The 24,518-nt window shown below is 38.0% G+C and overlaps 1 protein-coding gene across 2 annotated transcripts in view; it reads right to left on the bottom strand.

Moving 5' to 3' along the window:
• Positions 1–23,214, bottom strand: part of SPMIP7 (sperm microtubule inner protein 7) — a 37,961-nt gene extending 14,747 nt beyond the window's left edge. For both annotated transcript variants that reach the window (XM_072412102.1, XM_072412103.1), the window contains exons 1-4: positions 22,670–23,214; positions 18,827–18,906; positions 10,430–10,497; positions 133–271 (exon numbers count right to left, since the gene is read on the bottom strand). In XM_072412102.1, the coding sequence (XP_072268203.1) occupies positions 133–271; positions 10,430–10,497; positions 18,827–18,906; positions 22,670–23,123 (741 nt within the window). In that variant the 5' untranslated portion in view covers positions 23,124–23,214. The remainder of the gene's footprint in view (positions 1–132; positions 272–10,429; positions 10,498–18,826; positions 18,907–22,669) is intronic.
• Between the last annotated feature and the right edge of the window lie 1,304 nt (positions 23,215–24,518).

Below are 24,518 nucleotides of genomic sequence, written 5' to 3'. Positions count from 1 at the left end.
TAGTTTATTATGTAGTTTATGCTAGTTGATTTGTTTATGTGTTCCAGGGAATATCACTTTAAATCTATATAATTTAATAGTCTACTAGGTTGAAGAAAAGACAGATCCACTAATATTATACAGTTTACATACTTGCCATATTTCTGGTTCAGGTTCATATCTTCTCTGAGTAAAATGCTGTGAGATTGGATCTGGCATTTTTTCCAATGTAGACTCAGGAGGCTGTAGCTTTGGTGGCAGCTTAATGTCCCATGGAACATCTTCATAAGATCTGTGTATTTAAATTGTGATTGTAATGATATTGCAAATAACTTTTTTCATTTATATGTTTTATTTATATGCAATAAAATGTTTAAATGAGTCAAATGTAAATACATGCTTACCATCCAAATTATTTGGTATAAACATAGCAAAGAAGCATCCTCTAAATCTGATCACATGTCTTTAAACAAGAATAAATATTTTTTTTATAAATAATAAGTAAGGGGGTCAAACTCAACTGCTATTGGCAGTGATACACCATGCATGAGACATCCTGGAGCAGTCCAAGCAAGTTTGTCCTGCACTTCTTTTCACAAGGCATTAAATAAACACAGTTAAAAACTGAAAAATTGGGAGCAAGCAGGTATGCCAGATTTATACACAGAGCTGCACAAACTAAAAAGACTCTTTGTTGTAATCAGGGAACAATTATGTAGATACATCATAAGGTAGGCAGTATATGCTCTGAATTTTAACCAGGGTCTTAAAAAGGATGTATCAACATATGTCACACTGAAAAATTTATTTTTGACAACAGCTCACAATAAGAGGTTACTTTCCTGTTACAATTGCATTATTTGCTTGCTGGCAAAATTGAGACACACTTTGACTGCGCATTGGCAAGCAAGAGTATTATGGTAGATTGTAAAGATTGTTCTTTATCCTATTAGAACATACAAAGATTGACATTAATGCCAGCCCCAGGTTTTCAAGACATAAATGTACCGGATAATAGGAAAGAAAGAGGGGCTTTTTTGGCATGCAAATAGAGTTGTACTGTATTTGAGAAATTATGTCAGGCTGCTGTTCTCTGCTACACTATCACCAGTTCCTTTCATCATCTTTTTTGCATCCTCCATACATTGTACACCAGAAATCAACTATGTATCCATGACCTGTGTATGGGTTTGAACAAACCTTACCTGATTGTACAACCAATTTGTATCGCAAGTAGCGATCATCCCTGAGGAAGCCGTGAACGGTGAAATGCGTCGGTTACAAAAGACAACTGTGGTTATGTATTGGATGATTAGCCAGCAACTATTATAGGGTGCATTAGGATTAACTTGTATAGTGCCAAGTCACACTGACAACTAATTTTAGAATTAACACTGATATTTAATCTCTCTTTTTTGATATTTTATACATTTTTGGCAAGCAAGTATTCAGCATTTTAGACAGGAAGGAAATGATGTTCTTGGAGCATATTAGTGTTCTTGGTAGAGACATTTTTCTGGTTCTGTAAGTACCGTACTGATTGTGTCTTTGTGGACATATAAACAGAAAAAGTATAAATTCTGGCACAGAAGGATATGTGTAGTGCTGCACAGCTGCTATAAACAATGGATTGAGTAAATCAATTCAAAATTTCAAGTTATAGTATAAGGCCATGGATTTGACATATTGACATATTGTGAGCCTTGAAGAAATGCATACAGTGTACATATATATATATATATTTATATATATATATATATATATATATATATATATATATATATTGTTTAGCATTACAGTTGTGTAAACTAAGCTTCTAAAACTTTTCATTTTAAATCACAAATACCACAGCTTGCCAATCAATTACTACATAATTCAAGCAGACACTACTTAAATAAATAGATTTTTGTATGGGTTACCAATGAAATAGTCATTTTTTTCTTCATGAGGAAGATAATCATTTTGTTAATCACCTGTGAAATTGGTTTTTGAAAGTTCTTCATCACTGAGCTTTTCCAGGCTAAAAATTACATGAAATGTGTTGATACAATTGATGCATGTTTTCCTAACCAACATCTGAACCTCAAGGTGAGCAAGAGGACACAGGTGCAAGAGTAATGAACTGGGATTATCTTTATCTTGTAACAGAATGCAAATGCATTGAATACAATGGTCAGGTATATATGTAGTCATATATTTTGAAACAAAGAATGTATGCTTATAAAAAAATAGAAAATGCCAAATTGGTAAAAGTTGAATTTTTTACCTAAAATTTGAGTTGCATTATACAAAAGTTTAAATAATATAGGCAGGATTTACCACAATATTTTTGGCTTTCCATTCATACATCAAACATCAAATCAGTAGTAGTAATCTACCAAACACATCAGAAGAGGAAGCAGGAACAATAAGCTATACCATGAACTTCAAAAAGAAATAAAAGTAAAGAATCGCACCTCAAAAGTAAATATAAACAAAAGAGCAACAAATGGTTGAAAAAAAAATCAGACCTTGAGTAAAAATAAAAAGAAGCCAGAATTTTTGGAATTTTCCATCAAATATTAGATTTTATATGTACCTAGTTGGTCTTAAAAAAAGGACTGTGTGTTTGGAGGAAAGGTTGTCTAGGCATAAACCAATCAATAGCAGAAACTTAACATGATGATGGCTATTACAGTCTTTTCGTAAGTTAAACCTGAACTCTTAGCAGTAACATAATCATTATATACTCTCTGCCTAGCTTTTTAGCTCATGTTCTACAAGAATAAATGAATTAGGTAATATTCACCCAACAACAGTAGGCAACTTTGTATTTTTTCTACCTATAGAATTTGGTCAGGCACCAAGTACAAAGCAGATCCAGCATTCTTGTCATCAGGGTTGGACTTGGCCATTAGACCTGTATTGTATGTGATAACCTCAACAGCAGGGTGGTGAAAATATTAATCAGTTACAGGCAGATCCTTTAATGGCTAGGAAAAAGGGAGGGAATATTTAATGAATGTACTACCTGAAATTAAGTTCAATTTTACCATACAGTTGAAGTTAAACATTAAGTTTAAAGATACATTTTAGACATAGGTTTAGGGCTAGTGTGCTTGGACTTTACGTTGTGTTCACTATGCAATTAAAAAACATTAACTTTAATATGGTAAAATAAATGCAAAGTGAAAATTAATTTTTAGTTGAATTTTCAAATACATTAAAAGTTCAGTTATTCCTTACTACTTTTGGATTAACTATTCATATTTAAAATATCTGTGATGTATGGTTCAGTGAAACAAACAATTTGGAGAATAATGTGGTACATTAAAGTGTATCAGTCCAGCTCCTAGCACAATTATTTGTAGTTGTAGAGAGTTTGTGTTTACCGCTACAGTATAGCATGGTAACGTCTGATTTATAATAAAACAAAAACTTTAAAAAAAGGCTTTTAGTTTTGCAGGAAGGTACAACCCCCCCCCCCCCCCCCTTTTATCTTTACTGTATATATGACAGACAATAGCACTGGAGTTTTGTCTCAGCCCTTGTATGCACTAGGCCATGGACAAAATTACCATCTGCAAGGTCATTACAGGCTGTGTGATGTTAGCCTGCAGTAAGTGCATAGGTTGCATCAACTACGGTAACAGCAATCCACAGTAAATTGTAAGGATACAATCTTGATGAGTCTCTAATGTTGATAATAAAGTCTCTAGTAAATGAGTAGACTACATTCTCCTTAGCAGGTAAATATATTGAATTCTAACTAAAACTAATCTTAACTGGTTGGCCCTTATAGATAGAGCCCAGTACATAATTTTACAGCAAGATGGCAAGAGACTCAGATGACTTAAAACATTTAGACTTGGCACATGGGAACATTTAGATTTTTTAACAGTAAAAAAAAATAGCACAGCAAAAAAAAAAAAAAAAAAGAATATTTGCTGCTTGGCAATACCTTACAATACAATACAAGTGTATTCTGATAAGATAAAGTAACATTTTTAAACATCTTATCATAAAAAAATCTCTAGTAATATTTCTGCATGATGCATTTTTATGTTGAATTTGTTAAGGTGGAATTGTTGTTAATAGGACAACTAAACCTGTGAGCTGCCCTTGAGCCTTTTGCTAAGAACAAGTAATAAGATCTGTGTTTATAAATTATTTCCATGTCATTTCTGCCTAGATTCATCAGTTTGTTAGAAGATACAGAGTTTACTAACCATTGTGACTTCTGTGTTCTTTTATTAAATGCCCAGAAGATGACAGAATGGGCCTGACTCTTCAAGACTGGAGAAAATAGACTATCAAGAGTGAACCTGGAATGGATCTGATCCAGGATTAAAAAGATTTGCCAAAAAGCAAAATATTTAAAGAAATCGATCACTTAGGTTCTCCAATAAATGTCTATCTTAAGTTTTGGGGAGATTTAATAAATCCAGCTCAATGAGTCCTAGTTTTAATATGCATTGAAGCTAACAATATGTAGAGATTCCAATAGCTGTGAATGATCTGACAGCCGGATTGATGGGCGAAAATTTAAAAAAATCATAGCCAATGTTACCAATCTACCGTAGAACACAGTTAACCAATTAATTAACCAATAAGAAGGAGTAAAAAGTATATGGTTATTAAAATGAAAATGTAATTTTTGTCAAGTAGCAAGACAAAATTCAAGAAGAGATTTAGACTGTAAAAAGTATGTATTTTGCTAATACCATCTATGTCTGCTAATACCAGTAGCAAAGCATATCTTAAAGCAGAACTCCAGGCTATCTTACACAGATACAGGCTCCTTTCCTTAACTAAAACTGTGTAATCTAACTTTAGTGAACACTGTAAGTTTTGCATTAATGAGAAGCTGTAGCAAAGCTTTTAAAAAAAATAATTTACAATTTAAAGTGGAACTAACATTTTAGTTCCACAACTAACTAATTTTTTTTTAATTGCAGCAGTCATGTCCTTTTTTTCAGTAGGGTCAGGCTATGCATTTTCTGCAATTAAATAAACCTACCTGCCTATTTGAAAGTTCCCAGCTAAACTCACCTCTCTTCACTCCTTCTAGGTTTGGAATCTTTAGCCATTTTGACAGGCCAGGTTTGAATGACATAACTCATGTAAACGGCAGTCAAATATGCCAGAATTGCACAGTGAGCTGTGCACATGCAGACTGTAAACATGCCGGTAAGTTTGTTTTCCTACAGAACAAACATTTTCCCTTCTGCAATAAATAGTCTGCCTGCTCACATTTTTTTCAAATTTTACCTTCAGGTCTGCTTTGAGGGGGGAAGAAGCACCAAGGAAGGCAATATATAAATAGAATTACCTTAGGCCTTAAGCATATAGATTAATTTATGGTGTATTTTAGGAATTTAGGGATCTCCCAATTATACATAGAGAATGTGTTTTGTATTTATACAGAAAATCCATTATTTAATACTGGATCTTTTTTAATTGACGATTTTTCCACATTTGTTTAATGGATGTTAAAGCAAAAGTAATATGCTTGCTACAGCACATTTTAGGTTTTGATAAATACTTACAATTCAGAAAATGTTACTATCTAAAAAAACCTTTGAATTAGGTCACATAAATTATGCAACATTTGTTTGGCCTGGCACTTATGGAAATGTGTAATACAGCTGTGTTGAAACAGAAAGATACTGGTTACCTGCTGAGCAATGCCCTGATATAATCAATAGGAAATAATGGGGGATTACCGTAATGCTAGTTTCTGCCTCATTTTTATTTCTCCACTTTTCACAATAAATAAATATGTAGGTGAAACCATAATAAAAATAATGTTCATAAAAAAGCATTTTGTTCAGCTAAACTAGCTTTACAGTCAGGATGGTTTGATACATAGAGGAAGAAGGGAAAGGTCTAGGAAGGGGCAAGAAGTGTACCACAGCAATTCTTGGATCTCTTTCTTTTTCATTTAGGACAATCATCTACTCTTCTATTCTGAAGCTTAGAAGAATATGTCAATGTTGTTTAAACTGCTCATTGCATTGAAAATCACTTTATAGAATAAAAAGGCTTAATAAAAAGTCCTAATATTTTCGTGATCTGTTTTCTCATGCTAAGATCTTGCAACCCTAATTTCTAATCACAACAAAAAAAATCCTTAAAAACTGACTTGTAATGATGCTACTACTTTTTTGGAGTGAGAAGGGTATGATTCTCTATATTTCATTAGGTAACTTTACATAGTAAATGCATATACTTCCAGTGTTCTGGACTATAATTCCAGTGTTCTCCCAAGAAATTTTTTTCTGCCGGGTCAGGGGAAGCTTTAGCCGGGCGGTCAAAAAGTGGGCGGCAGACTCACGCTGGCTCAGCTTCCCTCTTTTTCTGATGCTCACTGTTAAACCAACGCCACCTTGCACTGCACATGCAAGAGATTGAGCACTTTTTTTTTTTCTTTTTTTTACATTATAGGAGATTCTCTGAAGATGCATGTTCAGAATGAGCAGCCCACAGCCTATTGGGATATGTGGGATGTGAAACAAATTTCCTAGGAAGCTGCGGATTTCCCCTTCAGTCTTGACCACCATGGCAGTAAATATATATACCGTATTTTTCGGACCATTAGACGCTCCGGACTATAGGACGCACCAGGTTTTCCGCACGGGAAAACAAGAAAAAAAAATTCATTTGATTTCCCCTGAGATCCAGCGTGCGGCACTTGTGCCCGCCCATGAAGGCGGCGCCGATCGGCATTCATCAAATCAATCGGCGCTGCCTTCATGGGCGGGCACAAGTGCCGCACGCTGGGACACAGGGGAACACAGAGGAGGAACACAGACACTGGCTGCTGTCAGCCTCTGTCTGTTTTCCTCCTGTGTTCCCCTGTGTTCCAGAGTGGGGCACTTGTGCCCGCCCACGAAGGCGCCGCCGATTGATTTGATGAATGCTGATCATGGAACACAGGAGGAAAACAGACAGAGGACCGGCGGGGACACAGGTAAGTAAAAAAAATATGCCCCTGTACCTCTGCATTCGGACCATAAGACGCACCCTGATTTTCCCCCCACTTTAGGAGGAAAAAAAGTGCGTCTTATGGTCCGAAAAATACGGTATATATATATATATATATATATATATATATATATATATATATAATAATAATGTCCGTAAAGTTTATCCACAGTGTGCAATGACATCATAGGCAGCAGTTTGATAGCTCTGCGTGTGAACGCGGCATGTCATTTTATGCAGGCTAACAACTCGCTGTGTTCAATCCTTCATATCTTCTAAACCCTTGGTCATAATGACTTAAAATATACTTAACATTTCTTTAAAGAATTTCAATAAACAGGGCTCACAAGTTTAAAACTTGTGAAAAATGAACTTGTGGTTGCTGTTTAAAAAGAGAGTATGTCTATGGGTCCATAATTAAAAATGAAATTGTGGGACCCAGGGGTTACTTACATAGTAAGAAGCATTGGGGTGGGGCCCCTAATTTTATACATACCTTTCATAGAACTATAATTGTCATACTATGCTACCCTTTCTGCTTTTTTATCTTGAACCATACTTTCTCTAGAATGTATAGGTGCAGGGAAATAAAAAAAAAGGTGCAAGTGGGGGGCACTTATGGCTTACACCCCCCGAAACATCATCACCATGGCATCATTACAACATAAAAAAATTCTGTTCCTCAAAACACACCTCCCTGTTACACATGTCCATACCCGTCTAATTAAATTTTAGGGGATGGTAGCCACAGATGTTCCCCACACATTTTTGGTTTCTTACACCTCCCCATTCTAGAGAAATTGGGGTTCAAGTGTTAGAAGTGGGCAGGAATGTGTAACAGGGCAACTCAGCCCATTTTGATGGGAAGAATTTTTTATGTTCTAATGATACATTAGTAATTAAATCATAGGAGGAGTTAGCCAAAGGTGCCCCCACTTGCACCTATATTTCAAGTTTTGTACATCCTGACCCTCTAGAGAAATTGAGGTTTAAAGACAATAAGCAGACAGGGTAGCATAGTTTGACAGTTATAGATTTGTGACAGGTAGGTAAACATTTACGGGCCCCACCCCAATGCTCCTTGCTATGTAAGTGGTCCTGGGGGTCCCCAATTTGCATTTTTTTAAATTTAGGATGCTTAGACACACTCTCTTTAAAAAAAGCACCCCCAATGTTGTATTTTTATAGGTTTTTAAATTTGTTACCCTGTTATCTTGAAATTCTTTAAAGCTGATAATACTAGTAGCCAAGAGTATCCCATGTACACCCTGAACATTTCAAGTCATTATGACATACGGTTTAGGAGATATTAAGGTTTGTACACAGGGATTTGTAAGGCTGCAGAATATGACATGCAGCATTCACACACACAGCTATCAGGGTTGCTGCCCATGACGTTATTGTACACGTCCACTCATGCAAAGCCATTTTGGAAGCAGCTTTTTTTTTAAACAGAAATGCCAGCTTGTGCTATCAGATGGGGATGGGGCTGCCTGTGTCCCACTCCCATGAAGGCTGAACTTTGTGCTCTGCTCCCCTGCACATCTCTCATTGGTTACCCTCCCAACGGATGACAGCTGAGCACAGAGCAACCTCACTGAGATTTCTGCTAAATCACAAATTTTCAAAGCAGAACTTTAGTCTTGATTTATGTACTACTACTTTTGTTCAATGTTTGGTATAAATCTTGGGATATTTGCTTTTTCTGTATGGATAGTAGTAATCCCTTGTCGCTGTATTTGTATACTAGATTAAATTATCACCATCTTATCTTATTAAAAAAGCACTGTTTAGAAGAGTTTTTGTTCTATATGTTGGGTGCTTTAATACTGCACAGTATTTCTTCTGCTCTGTATGCCGGATGTACTTCTCAGTGGCTGCTGTTTTTCTGTATGTGTGGATACTGAATAATACATGTCTTATTTTTTGTATTTGTATATTTACTATTTATATCTACGAGCACTTCCCATTAGTTTCTATCTTACATCTTATAGGTAATTCTTAGCTCCTTCCCTTATTCATGCAAGTTCTCTGTACAACTTCCAATGTCTTCCTAATTCATATCCTATATTATTAAATCTTAAGCTACCTACAATATTAGCAACTGCAAATAATCATAATTGATTGTCTTTACTGACAATAGAATGAACAAATGCTGTACAAATGGTGATGCTCTGTACTATGGTGTAGGGAAGGGGAAGCATGTGCATGTAGCTTAAAGGTGGTTGTTAGAGTTTAGGTGGAGCAGACAAGTTATATAGAGAACATGCCCTTGTGTGGATCAGATAGCTGCTAAAAATTACTTTTAAGATATACAATAAAATAGGTGCTAGTGAGCAATGTTGCTGGGTCTCTAAATATATCTAAAGAAAAGTTGCCTATTAGAACTTATCTTTCATATTATATGTAGGAGGCTTCTAATATTATATAGTGGTTTTGCTGAGTAAAGATTGGACATTATATCCAGCTGTACATCCACATAAACTGCACTATTTATGTCATAATATTTGCCCCTTCTTGGGACTTCTTAAAGACCACCAATGTGTTGTGGTTAATGAACTGCAGGATGTAAATGTATTCATTTTTATCAAGGGTACCCCGCAACATTAATTTATTCACTTTATAATTTAAGGATTAAGCTATTTTTTTATTACATAAATTTTGCAAAGACCACAAGAAATAGGTCCATCCTACAGTTTACACTAGATAATAAAAAAACAGATATGAAATCTGTTTAGCTAAATTTTCTAGTTACTAAAACAGAAACTGAAATCAATTTTTGTTGTTATATATAGTACATTTCTAAGAAGCCCTAAAAATGTATTTATGCTGTCATCATATGCAGAATCAAGTCAGACCCCTAAACTAAACACTGTTTGAGCACCATTCACACTGCCAGCCTCCCAATTGCAATAAGGTAAACTTTAATCTTGTTGTTACCTCCTGGTAGTAAATGTAAAATGTTAGACTGACAGCAGTGCAGCTAATATACAGATATCCACATTCAATGTATTTCAGGAAACAAAATTTTAGGGAACACATAAATAAAAAATTTACCAAATCACTGCCTAATCATCAACTATTTTAGAAATGGACTTCTAGGCATACTGGAGATTTAAATAAATCCAAATCAAATTTAACATGAAAATACTATATAACCCTAAAATCTCACTCTAAAATACAATTTACATTTTAGACATATCCTGTAAAAGAAATGACATTTTTAGTAATATACTCCCTAAGGCTTGCCTGCTAAAACCAGACAGACACTACAGCAATTCACAATGAAAACACTGAGCTCTGTTTAGGTGGTTGCATTGATGGTAGATTTGCTGTTCCTTTACAAAAAAAATGTAAGGCTCTGTAACAAAGTCTTTTTAAAACCTTGAAATGTACACAGATCAATGAGGGAGTATTGCTATTTTTTTTAACAAAAGTGGAGATAAACCCGGGGAAACATTTAAAATGAAATAAATCTTCTTACCTTTGTGTAGAGGAGGTGTACATAAATTTGTGGACCAAGGTATCTCTTGAACAAGAATCGTCTGAATGCTGTTTAGAATATTTACAAAAACATAAAATAAAAAAAATATGAAAATATTCGAAATACTATGTTTTGGAAATATTTATACAGGCAGTCACAGTCAATCAATATATATGTAAATTTATCATGAACCTGGCCATTTTTACCTTAAACATATCATTCCCATACCAAAACTTAGACTAATTACCTGGTAGGCTGCATACCATGTACCCTAGTCTGCCTTCCCTTACATTCGGTGCATTCAGGATCATTCTGTCAAGGTTTTAAAAAACTGAAAAGTTGCACTATGCGATTGTTGCCCCTGGTACCCCCCCTTCAAACTAATTGTTGTGTCAGTTTTTTTATGTTCCTTTAATGTAGCTGCTACCTGAAGCTAGAAGTAGCTAAAGGTCTCCTTGGGCTAATTTCTGTCTCGTCCCATTCTCTTTCAGGTAACAGGCTGTCATAGTTCTTCTGGGCAGGATCCCCTCCTCCTCTTGTGTCACTGTCTGTATCTGTCTGTCATTTGCAACCCCTATTTATTGTACAGCGCTGTGTAGTATGTTGGCACTATATGAATACTGTTTAATATTATTATTATTATTATTATTAATAATAATAATAATAATAATAATAATAATAATAATAATAATAATCGTTGCTGGGCAGAATATTTGGTGGGAGATGGCCATCACTTTAATCTCATGGATGATTTGCAGCCTAACTTTCAGAGGGAAAACAGCTGAGCAGTGATATTATATATATACATATTTGTGTCATTGGGTGACTGTCACATTCACCTCAGGATCTGTTACCTTCCTAACCCTTTGCAGGATTTTGGTGTATATTTACAAATCCTGGTTTAATAAAAATATAATACTGTGCAAAAGTTTCAGGCAGGTGTGAAAAACGCTGTATAGTAGAAATGCTTTCACAAATATACATTTTAGTTCTATAGATTGTGAGCCTCTTTGAGGAACAGCTAGTGACATGACTTTGTAAAGAGCTGCGTAATATGTCCGTGCTATATAAATACTGTGTTATAATAAAAAATGTTTATTCTTTTTAATTTACAAAATGCAAAAAGAGCTTATAAAAGAAGCAGTGGTAGGTCTGCTTTAAGTGTTTAAGAGGTGAGGGGGAGCATAGGGGGCATGCAATCCCTTGTACTTTCTGAAATTGGAATTTCAGAAAACTAAAAAGTAATTTTCTCTTCAGTGACAAAACAGGTAGGAAGTTATCATTGGCAAGTAAAATTTAAGCTGTTTAGGCAGCTTCTTTCAACCTTTTTACCCAAAGGGAAGCCCTCAAATAATTTTCAGGTCTCAGGGAACCCCTACTAAATGAGTGTCACATTGCTGGCTCTGACAAGTGTCACTGGACCCAGAACTATAGGGATCAGCCAAACTGGGGTCAGCCACAGCTCAAGAAATTCCTTGCAACCTCAGAATGAACTCTGAGAGGAATTCATGGCATTCAGACCTAAACCTCTATTTTTTTGTTTTGAACTGAAGTTTTTACTACAGAGAGCTACAAAAATATTCTGACAGCTCTTGGAACTGTTAAAACAAATAGGTAAGGTATTTTGACAAATCCTCTCTATTTTAGTTCTATTTTAGTCAGAATACTACAAGATGCAAAACACTAAGTTGTGAAATAAGTTGTCAGCACAAAGACCTTTCTTTAAAAAAATGCAACCTTTAGTATGTTAAATTAGGAAATACAGTACATTGTCAGTTCTTTGGCTGAAAATAGCATTGTATTCATTGAAAACAAACCTCTATTTTTCCTACACAGACAGCTTTTGGAAGCTAATTAATATCTCTTGGGACTAAACGGCAATGCTTCAAACAGAACAGAAAGATTTTATTACAAGGGGTTTCAAAATAACTACTTAGCTCTTGGGATTAAAATACTCAGTTTATTTGTAAGAACAGAACTACTCTTTGACAAATTTGCATCTCCCTGGACAGCAAAAGAATTTAGTAAAAACATGCAAAAAATGTATCTTCAAAAAGTGCAGCTTTTTTGTACACTTTAAACATAAATAGTTCACTCCTGGGACTTAAAAAGACAATGTATTTTGTCAAAACAGGTGTCTATTTTTTTTAAATAATATGGCTTTCAGCTCATTGCTTGTTGAAACAGACAGCTCCTTTGATGTAAAAAACTAGGGGTTTAGGTAAAAGAATACCACCTGCCCATTACATTAATTGCCCTCTTCCACTATGTCCCTTCCACACAGCACAATGCCTCTTTGAGTCTGTAAAAGAAGTTTATAAATGATGAAGTTCCTACGGACTACCTGCGGTTGCATTTTGGCTACAGGAACCTTTATCAGAGGTGATGCCAACGATCATGGGTAGGCCTGCTAATGTGATGATCAACATCTATGTGCTTTAGTTCCCTTTCAGAATTTCAGTCAAAAAAACACACTTAGTTGCTCCCAGGCATATAGCAAACTGTTTCTAATCCTCCAGGAAAAGAAACCCCACCGCAGGTCGATGCGTTTGCATATGTTGCCCTGGCGTTTACGGTAGTGGTGTGATTCTTTCTCCAGAAAAGGAAGAGCAACCACACAGGCAGAAGCAACTTGTCACTCCAGAAACAGTGGCGCAACGCCACCACAATGCAAATTCAACCTAGGTGCAAACACTTGCACAAAGTGGTTGCCAAACGCTCCCATACAATTGAACGAAAACTGTTAGGAGCATGGTTGAGGATGTGATACAACGCTGTGGTTTACTACAAGTCTGAAAAAAGCCTTAAAAAATTAGTGAGTTGCATATAAGATACATGTATCACTTTGTTGTCTTATGACTATGTTATTCAATGGCAAATTTATTGTTGAATAAACAGACCTATGGTAGAAATGTAAAATTTTCCCTGGTCCATAAGGGGTGCAGAGGTGTGAGAGGTGTTTGGAGCCATCAGCAGGGATACAGCATGTCCTTAACTCACAGGTGCTCACTGTTCCCGGCATATTTGAGTGGCGGCCATCTTGACTGCGTGGCCGGAGCACCAGTGAAAGAATTTCACATCACAAATCCACTTTTGCCTGCTCTTCCTCCCTGTCACCTCAAACAGCAACCTGGGACACAGTATTGTTCCACCTTTCCACGGTGCTGCGGTCAGCATATCTTCCACAGACTACTCTTTTATGTGCTGTGCAAGGACATCCTGAATCCCTTCTTGTGGGATTCTTCACCTGAAACCAGATTTCACAACACTACCAAAACCCTTCTGGGAACATTAGTGAAGGTTGCAGCTCCTACCCTGCCTGCAAGCCCTCACTATACCGTTGCTATCCTACTTGCTAGTGGCTCCTGCTGGTACCTCTCGCCATCTTCCTTACCAGCATACCAACTAATATGCCACCGTGCATGGTAGCATCCTCAGGATATGTACAAATATATTTCACGTACTACACCGGTGAGAATGGGAAAACAGAATAAGCCCCGCACAGCTCCATGGTCACCAGATCATAATGGTACATCTACCTCCTCTATTACTCGGGACTCGGAGGCTTCATCCTCCCCGACTGAGACTACATGTTTGGATTTCTCCACTCAACCTTCTCAACAATCCCGCTGTACCACCGCGCAAGAAGTCTCCAACATTCTTCTACCATATTTTGATAAAAAATCCTCCTCGGTCGAATTGGCCCTCGAGCAAATTGTCTCTAACACGACCAGCTTGAGCAGTGCATTAGTGACCTGGAGGACCAAGCCATCGAGCATCAGACCACTATCGCATTCCATCAGCTCCTCCTCGCTTCCTTGTCCGACAAATATGAAGACCTGGAGAACAAGCATCATCAAGCCAACCTTCACTTGATTGGCATCCCGGAATCTTACAAACCTGTTGACCTGGTCTGCTTGATCACAGTGGACATTCCTCAGGCTCTGCAAATGGACCCTCTTCCTCCACGTGCCATTAAACGTGTCCACCTCCTGGGTCCAGACCTTGTGCGGTTGTTGCAAGATTCTTCCATCCAGCAGACAAGGAATTTATCCTCTGAGCTTCCCGATGCTTGGCATTCCTCGTGGTTCAGGGACACAAAATCCTGATTTTTCAGGATTATTCAACAGCTATAGAACAACAATGACAAGCCTTTCCTCCGGCCTGCAAATTTCTCATGGAGCGCAACATCCGCTTCGCTCTCCATTAATGGGGCACCTATGTTTTTTGATGACACCTACCTGGCCCTACCTCCTTTCCAGGAGATATTCGCACCTGACATGGCTACCTGAACACTGCTACAGCTTCCCTCACCACCCTCTTTTGTACATGATGGGTAACTATGCAATTGTTTTAATATTACTGTCTTGCACCTCCAGTCAAAATGCAATTTATCCCCAAATTGTAATTCTGGTTCCTTCCATTATCCCCTCTCTTTGGGTTACATAAATTGTCAAAGCTCCTGGCTATGGCTCAGGGATCATATCCCACTATGTGACCTAAGGCTTTTAATGTCCCTTTTTTCTTTACATGACAGGTAACCATGCAACCACCTGGTTATTAGTGTTTTGTATTTTCTAAATCTCTCCATTCCTGCATCAAAAAACTAAATTTTTGGGAGCAACATCTTAAAAGTTGAACCATTTATCCCTGGGATGCTTATATACCTTGTGCCTTACTCCCGGTGCGTCCTGTTTTAACAATCTATGAGAGAAGAGCTTACAGGTGACCACCATCACTCATATAGATATCTCCTCTTCCTGAGGAAGCAGACTTAGTCTCCGCAAAACGCATATAAGCTTGGATTACCTCATTTAGGAAGTTTTCCACAAGGAGATTTACATTAGTGCTGTACTTCTATCTTGTTTTTATTTATATTGTATTGTACATTTTAACAAGTGATTTTGAACAAAACTGTATTTGGTTTTATAATTGTGGATGAAGAAATTTGCCTAATTCTGACCTTTAAAGTCCAATTATTTGGCTAGTTATCCTTTAGGAAACCTCTTTGATGTTGTTTGTACATTACTTTAAATTGGGATGTGGTCAAAATCCATTTAGTCCTGGAAAGGTACAGAACATCATTATACATGCAATTTATCCCCCAAGGGTAAATCAGGCTTTTTTTCATCCCCCTCAATAAGTCACTTGATTTACTGAAGATACAGGCCTTCCCTGTCTATGGGAAAGTAAATTCTCCTCCTCTCTTGTACAAGAGTGGGAAAAAATTTAAAATAAATTATGGTTCACCAGCCTCACTAAACAGTTCCCTGTAAGCCTTGTAACCTCATTGTCGTAGTTTATTCTCAGGAACTGCCTCGATTTTTCAATTGGCATTTTGTATTTATAGTGTACCACAATACCCTTCTTTTTGTATGACTAATGATTATGTAACTGTTATGTACCTGTTTGATTTGCCTCTCTGTTCCTATTTCGCATAAGTTCTCGTAGTATGGCTATTTTGATCTTCTTTTTGTCCACACTTTTTTTAACAAAGAATTGTTTGAGCCTATTGTATGTTGTTAGATTTTGGAGTGGTCCCCCTTCCCCTAATCCCACTGAGGGTCTCAGCAGCCTGGGACAGGCCACTTTTATTTGACACACCCACTGCCACCCCTATTTTTGCTCCTAGGTAAATGGTGTTGACTATACCGCCTAATGCTTGCAACCCCCCACCTGTCACTTCATCTACTCTCAAAACTGTGACTTGGAATGTGGGAAGCCTCAACTCCCTCATCAAAAGGCGTAATGTCACTTCAAATTTGCGCACTTACCGTCCCGACCTGGTGTTTCTTCAAGAAACCCATTTGAAGGTGGGACATACACTGCAAATGCCTTGGTCCTGGGTGGGGGGAGTGAATACTTTCTCTTACTCCAAAAAAAGCGTGGAGTGGCGATCTTGATCCGTAAATCCCTACCTTTCCAAGTTCTTGACTCATACATAGACACTGGTTATTGGTTTATTTTATTAAGGGTGAACATCCAGGGCGCAACATACTCATTTTATGGTTTTTTTTTTTGACCATATACTAAAACTTCTTCTAGAAGGGAGCTAACCAAATCTTTTTATTGCAGGGGATTTTAATAGCATCTTGTATAAAAAAATTAGACCCTTCCACCTCTAAAAGAACTGGTAGCCCGTCCCCAGTTCATTAAATTTCTAACCACCTTCCCCTATTAGACCCTTGGCGGGTAAGGAACCCCGCAGCTGGGGAACAATGGGCCTAAGAGGGCAATACACACCCTACGAGACCCAACTCTAGGGACCAGGTACCACACCCAACCTGACATCTTGCGGCTCCTTGAACAACATTTCTCCTCAATGTACTCGGCCCAGCCTCCTAACCAACAGGACTTGAACGTTCTGCTGCAGGAGGCCAAACTACCCTGCCTATCTACGTCACAGCAGGAAATTCTTAATGCCCCAATTGAACTGTCTGAAATTGAATCAGTCATCCGCAAGCTTCCCATGGGAAAGACCCCAGGTCCGGATGGCTTACCTGCAGAAATGTATAATCCCCTCGAACCATATCTCTCCCCTTTACTAAAAGAGATCTTCAATGGTATCCTCCTCAATCAGCTCTCTCTTTCCCTCCTTTAATGAGGCCCCCACATCCCTCATTCCCAAACCTTTTACAAACCCTGAATCACCTTTTTCCTATAGACCCATTGCTTTATTAAACACAGATTACAAAATCATGGCAAGAATCATGGCCAACCGCCTCCATCCTATCCTCCCTTCCCTTTTCACGGAGCAGCAACTGGGTTTCATCCGTAACTGGCATATTTCTAAAGGTATTAGAACAGCGATGACAGCCACCACACTTCCCTATAAAAAGAATAATGCCCTTTCTAAGTCTTGATGCAGAAAAAACTTTTTAAAAGTTGAAATAGCTCCACCTATTTGCTCTATTGGCACAAAGAGAATTTGGATCTAATTTTTCTATCTGTGTCCGCTTCTTATATACGAACCCCACAATCTCCCTGATAGTAAACAACCAGCTGTCCCAACCTTTATGTATGCAGGGTGGCACTCATCAAGGCTGCTCCTTGTCTTCACTCCTTTTTAATATTGCCCTAGACCCTATCATACGTCTTCTCATGTCCAACCCACATTTTAAGGTAATTACCTTCGGCAGTACCGAAATTAAACTTATGGCAGACAATGTCCTCCTCTTCATTTCTAACCCCACTTCCTCCCTGCCAATCATTATGAACCTTCTGTCTCGCTTCCGTCCCTTATCTGGATACTCAATTATCCTGGATAAGTCGGTGGCCCTACATTTGTTTTCCACACACAAACCAACCTGGAGCAAGCAAATCATATTTCAATAGACCAAGATGATATCACTCCTTACATTTCGGCCAAAGATTGGCATAATCCTCTAGACACCATGTTGCTTGTCCCCCTGTAAAGCGATATGTAAATTTAACAGATTTTTCAAGGAAACCATAGATTACGATTCTATGGCCACGGGCCTGGTGGGTTTGTGTCAACATTTCTCTAGTATAGAATCATCAGCTCTGCTGCAAATGATACGAGTGTCCTGGAAAGCGGTGCCATCGGTTCAGTACCAAAAGATGTTTTTCAAACTGTTCCACAGGGCATATATCTCTCCATCCTGAGCGCACCACATGGGTCTATCAGAGTCTAATAACTGCCTCAAATGTGGTGCACCTCAAGCTGATCTTTTTCACAATTTTTGGGACTGTCCACTAATCAAACGTTTTTGGAGACAAATTGCCCGTTATATCAAAATGCACCTGGTCAGTTTTTTACCTTTTACCTCTTTGGGCAATATTTGGTATGGTAGATCGAGACGGTATCCGCTATTCTCGTGGTGCCAAATAGTTGTTACTTTTTTTATCTGCAGTGGGAAGGAAATCCATTCTCCACTGTTGGATATCCACTGACTTCCCCCCGATCCAGCTGTTCCTTACAAAGCTCCAGTACTTGTTTAAAATGAAATGGTTTGAGGACTCCTACTCCAAAGAAAGCAAAACCCCACAAAAGAACAACCGCTAAGGCTCCTTAGTCTTAGAAGGTGGTCCCCCCATCAATCTCTGTATAAAGAGCTTTCTCGTCACCAATTTACAGACCCCCTATTATCTGGGCAAAATCCCCTTCCCCTCACCTCTACCTCCCTAACTCCTAACTATAAAAGCTGTGTACTACTGGCAAACAATAAATTGACAGTAGACTCTGTTGTACTGACAGTTATTTTATTGTTCCTTTTTAATGGATACAGAATGTATTCAACTGCCAACTTTACAATGTTGAATTTTCTGTTTAGTTCTGTAATTTCTTTGTCATTTTGTTATTAATGTATTTACTCTGTTTTTCCTGAGTATTGTTGTACCTCAATAAAAATATTAAAAAAAAAAAAATGCATGTACCTGAAGAATAAACTTCGGCAATAAGGGACTGCCATGTCCATTTGTCACTTGAGGAATTACTTTCACATTACTGGTCCACCCTGTGAAAATAAATATTGACATCTGTCAAAAAAAAATTTGATCCACACAACCACCCTAAAAATGTTATTGATATGGTATTATATAAACTAAAATAAACACATTATAATATATCACAATATTTAGATGAAAAATGGAACAAGTACAGATGTAGATGTGTCATTTACAAAAGCATTAGGTTTGAACCCTATTGAGATGTGCTCACTGTGTATTTATTATTAGAAATTGTACTGTATGACATACTGGGCCAGATTTATTAGTTTAAGAGGTTCACTGGTAGCACATATTGATGATGTCTTGCTATGATATTTTCTTTATTGTAAATATAACTTTTGCAAAAGCCACCACCTTTAAACATAGTACTCTATCTGTCAGCTATTTTCAGTGTAGATAACTTATAAATAAATATAAAATAAAAAGGAGCCCTCTTGGTATATATAATTCCATCACAAGTTATATAATATTATTATTATTATTATTACGCAGTATTTATTTAGCACTGGCATATTATGCAGCACTTTACAAAGTCCATAGTCATTTCACCAACTGAGGGCTCAAGGGGCTCACAATCTAATGTCCCTACCATAGTCATATGTCTTTAATACAGTCTGAGGTAATTTTTTTTGGGGGGGAATCAATCTAACTAATCTAATAGTTTTGGAATGTGGGAGGAAACCGGAGTACCTGGAGGAAACTCATGCAAACACAGGGAGAACCTGCAAACTCCATGCAGATAGGCATTGGACCTGGGAGCTAGCGATGCAAAGGCCAGAATACTACCTCTAAGCCCCTGTGTTGCCCACAGTATACCATATGTTATAACCCTGTCAAATAGTCAACTGCCTATTCTGCACTAGTAAAATAATGTAGAAATCAGCAACAACCCATTTGATAGAAGTGCCTACTATTTATTGTGCAACAACAAAAATATAGCCAATGCTTTTGGGTTGGAGGGGGGGTGTTAACCAAAGTGCCCTTCATCAGGGTCTGTAAATACCTTGGTAAATAATGAATGGACTTAGAGGTGCCAATATGGATCTCTGCAGACTTTCTGTAATAAATGGCCAGATGGTGTAGAGATTAGAAATTTATAAGATTTTCTATAGGATATATAGATTTACACTACATTTTAAGTGCATTAATACTTACTAATGGCAATACCTAGAGGCCTTTACTAATGGCAATAACAAAAACGTGTATATGTGGCCAGCACCCCAGAATGCAGGAGTGTCAAAGGTAGAGGTGCTGGCCCCACTGACAGGAGTGGCCCTTTTAATTGTGGTATTGGTGCTGGCCACTTTATTTGCTTTACCCAGAATTCCCAGGGATGTTGGACAAGCCTAGAAGTGATAAATGCTGAGGAGTACAGGGGGGAGGAGGCCAGTGTGACCTGATCTGATGAGGCAGCAGTAGCTTAGCATGTGAGCTACAGCCAGATTAGTGTGGTCACCTCCAGTCAATATGGCGTTCGGGCAGCCATGTGCCAGAATAGCATGAGTGGTTCCTGAAAGACTCAGCTACTGTGATCAGGTGTATTCTGTCGGCTGTCACTGCCCTAGAATTCCAGTGTGGTGGCCAAATACCCACTGTGCAAGCGTTTGTGCAATCCACCGTGTGCATCCAACTGTGGGAGACACATCATAAGGAGCTTGCAGACTTCTAAAACTATATACAGCTAGGTGACATTTGCTATTTGAACTGAGTGCAGTTTGCCAAGTGTTTCAGGCAAACCTTAGACGCCACCTAGTGTCTATTGTTGGAAACTGTTATCCCGTTTGTATTTGAAATTTCCCTATTTGCATTCACCTTGTTTGTAACATCCAATATCTCAGAACCTGTAACCATAGGTTTGTTTATATTGCAAAATATTCAATAAAGTGCATTTTATATTTCCTCTGTCTGTTTGGCCGATCTTACTTACCTTGCCTTTACATAGCTACCCAGTAATACTTCTAAGGAAAAACTTGTGTTTGTTTATTGTTTGTTTGTTTGTTTATTGTGTTTACCCTAGAGTGGAAAGTGCATTCTGATTGCTAGGTGACAATCTACACAGACAGGAAAAGAAGCACTGATTTTCCACTCACTAGTATTAAGGTAAAAAAGTATCTCCCCACCATTTAATTGCACATCCATTTTGTGCTTCCATACATCTGTTTAGAGCCTTGGTGCCCAACCTTTGGCCCAGGGGGCACATGCGGCCATTTGGCACTCACTGTGCAGCCAGTGGGACTACTACAGAGACCTCTGGTTTTGTACTTATTGAACCAGTGAAGGAAGCAATCATTAACACAATCTTACTTTTTTTTTTGTGCCATCCATACCTTCTCTCTGTTTTTTCATCTAATCTTCTATAATGGATCTTGCTAAGAGATATCAAATGTAATACAAGTATTTTGTAAGGAGGCTGTAGAAAGCAGAAATGAGGAAGCATTCATTTGTAAAGGGATATAATAGCAGTGATCACTAGCAGTCTCGTGTAACATATCCCTTGATCTCAGAAGCATGTCCCCAATCTCCAACAACTCATATAGCATGTTTACAGTCTCTAACTATCCCCTTATACCATGTCCCTGAAAATAATATGCAGCCCCTTGGTGACATCAGGGGTCACACTTGAGGCCCCCTAAATCTGAAGCTGAAATTGGCTACCCTGGAATTGATTTGTACAAGTAACAAATACAATATAAATTTATCACAGTGACTTTGCTGAGCGGCAATAAAACTTTGAGCAGGCAGGTTCTTTATTGCAGAAGGGACAGGCAATGTCTCTTCTGCAATAAATCAAACTGATCTGTTTGTTGGCAATCTTTTCTGTAATATACACTGAGCTGTGCATGCAGCTTTGCATGATCCTGGCATAGCTGGCTACCAGGAATAAATGAAGATTTGCCATTTCAGCCTGGATCCCAGGAACCTGGAGGAGAATTGAATGAGTGAGGAGAGGTGAGTAAAACCCAAAACAAAAAAAACGCACTTACCTTCAATCCTGCAGAGAAGTCGATCCGTGCTCGGGCCTAGGCGATCGAGAATTTTTTTTAAAAAAAGGTTGTTGCACGTAAAAGAAAACACAAACAAAACGAATTTTAGCTTGAAAAAAAAAGGTTGTCTACCCTTTTATGTAAAATGAAAATTCTGAGGAAGCTTTAAATAATTGCGAACTGGAGGAAAGTTAATTTTATTGCAGAGGAGACATAGCCAATGGCTTCTGCAATAAAGAACCTGTCTGCTCATTCATTTTTAACTTTCAAAAAGACGTGTCCTTTAAATTTGACTAAATGTCTTGGGGCCAGTTGTGCTCAAGCTTGAGCTTCCAATAAAAACTACCTTTTAGAACATATCACCAAAGCTTGGTTTCCTGCTGTCACTATTCAAAATGCAATACAGCCATCCCTGGAATGTATGCATGTAGACAGGAGGTGGTTATCAAGTGGCTGCAAGAGAACAAGAGCATGAAAATACAATAAAAGATAAAACAAGCATTTTATTTAAAATATACTAATTGTTTCTATTACACAATGCTTCTGCAATCAATGCCATTTGGTTAGGGTTTACATTTACTTTAATGTAGCTACTCATTTTTATTTAACACCTATTTACCAAGCCCAGTGATTTGCCACTAGAATAATGTTTCAGCTCTCATTACAACATATTTATTTTCCTACCTCATCAGTAAATGGAAATGACAAGTGAAATCATTCGTGAGAAAACCCAAATAGTTATAGATCATTTATTGATAAGCACTGTATTGTTTTACACATGCCATACCTCCCAGCTTTGCTCTGAGTGCAGCATCTGATCTGGCTACAGAATTCCATTTTGTTCCCTCCTTGTGGATCAGATCCTTTAAATATTCTTCATCCTTAAATCTCTGGCTAGAGATATTGCGCTGTGTGTAACTGCTGACAAGTCCACTAGGTGGCGCTGTTTTACACCTTTTTCTCTGCTCCCTCGGATCGTTGTGCCCGGGCTTCACATCAGTTCGATCAACCAGACATGGAATTTTCCTGCCTGTCCCGGGTCTTAAATCTGCATCAGCTCCAGCACTCATGAAGCCTGAGCACGGATCCACCAGAGGCATGTCATCACGGAGGGGGTTCAAGCAGTATCCAGACATATCAGGAGAAGTTGAATATGGATTATATTTAATAAATGGATTCTGTGTTGTCATGTTGCTGCGTGGAAGTGCTGGTCCAGTTAAGAGAGTATCGTATACAGCCATGTCTGATCTTGTTATTTCTCTACCGTATGTTATTAATAAGTAATGTTCTCCATTAAAGCTGACAGAACTTGTAAGAACGCTTGCTGGCCATCACGTGACATGTGAGTTCCAGTTGCTAGGAGACGTGGAAACGCTGTCAGGCCCAGCCCCCACTCAGCAGAGCGCTCTTAACCCTTTCAGGTCTTGTATGCCTCGTATTGCAGCTATTACTCCAGTGTACTCCCCATGAATCATAGTAATATTTCCATTCCTACTTTTCCATACTTTTTGCCATTGCTAATATTACCAATGTGAAATATTTTTTAAGTCAAGGAAACAAAATACCCACAGAAAATGTTTTTTTCTTCATTGACCCGTGCTTTTATTAAAACAACTAATATTATTTCAGAGAAAAGTACATATTTTATTTTGTTACTTTTTAAAATTCAATGTCAATATTTCAGTAGGTATACCATGGGGCCCTCCTTCAAAGTAAAAAAAGAAAAGCTGTATTTGGCCTTCAGGTGAAGTTTCTAAATGGTAGAGGTATGACTTTAAAAGTTGATTTAATGATCATTATTATGACTATAAAAGCTGCTTTAAAGATCATTAATATGGTAACATAAGGTTAGTTTGTCAGGGTTTAAAAACTTTCCCCAATTCATTTGCCCCATGGATACATACTGAAATATTGACACAAATCCTGTATTAAGGTGCGTACACACTTCCAATTTTCTTATCGTTCCAATCGAACGACGAACGATCGATTGGGCAAAAAATCGTTCGTAAAAAAGTAACCAACGACGCCGACGAACGAGGAAAATTGTTGGAAACGAACGACCGGACCGGCGGATCGGATTGGGCGACGATCGTTGAACATCGTTCGTGTGTATGGTCGTTCGTTGATCGTCCATGTTCAGAGCATGCGTGATGAACGAACGTCCGTTCACTTTCCTGTCGTGCACATAGTTCCTCTATCGCTTAAACGATCGTATCTATTGTGTGTACAATATCTACGAACGATCGTGTCGTTACCTCTGTGCAGGATCGGTGCTATACGATCGTTCGTGTATATCGTGCAGGAACGTTCGTCGTTCGTTTTCCGACGATAATAATTGGAAGTGTGTACGTAGCTTTACACCTGGAGCGATCCTGAAGCCAACCCCTAAGTTAGTTTTGTTCCTAATCTCAATTTATGAGGGGGTGCTGAGAAGTTCCTGGCTTTGCCCCCTTCCAGATGAAATAGAAATTTGACTGTGGAGGAATATGACAGCCTAATATCTTAGTATATAACTATGCAAATATCAGGTCTTTGCAATTCTTAAAACTGTTTTTTCTTTTAGTGAGAAGCTGTGATGGCAGAGGCACAAGCAAGCTACGGGCCATGACGTTTTTGATTCCCCAGCGAAAGTCAGC

This window comes from Pyxicephalus adspersus, chromosome 5 (assembly GCF_032062135.1).
Source record: "Pyxicephalus adspersus chromosome 5, UCB_Pads_2.0, whole genome shotgun sequence".
Taxonomy (NCBI): domain Eukaryota; kingdom Metazoa; phylum Chordata; class Amphibia; order Anura; family Pyxicephalidae; genus Pyxicephalus; species Pyxicephalus adspersus.
This window is presented reverse-complemented; position numbering and strand designations above follow the sequence as displayed.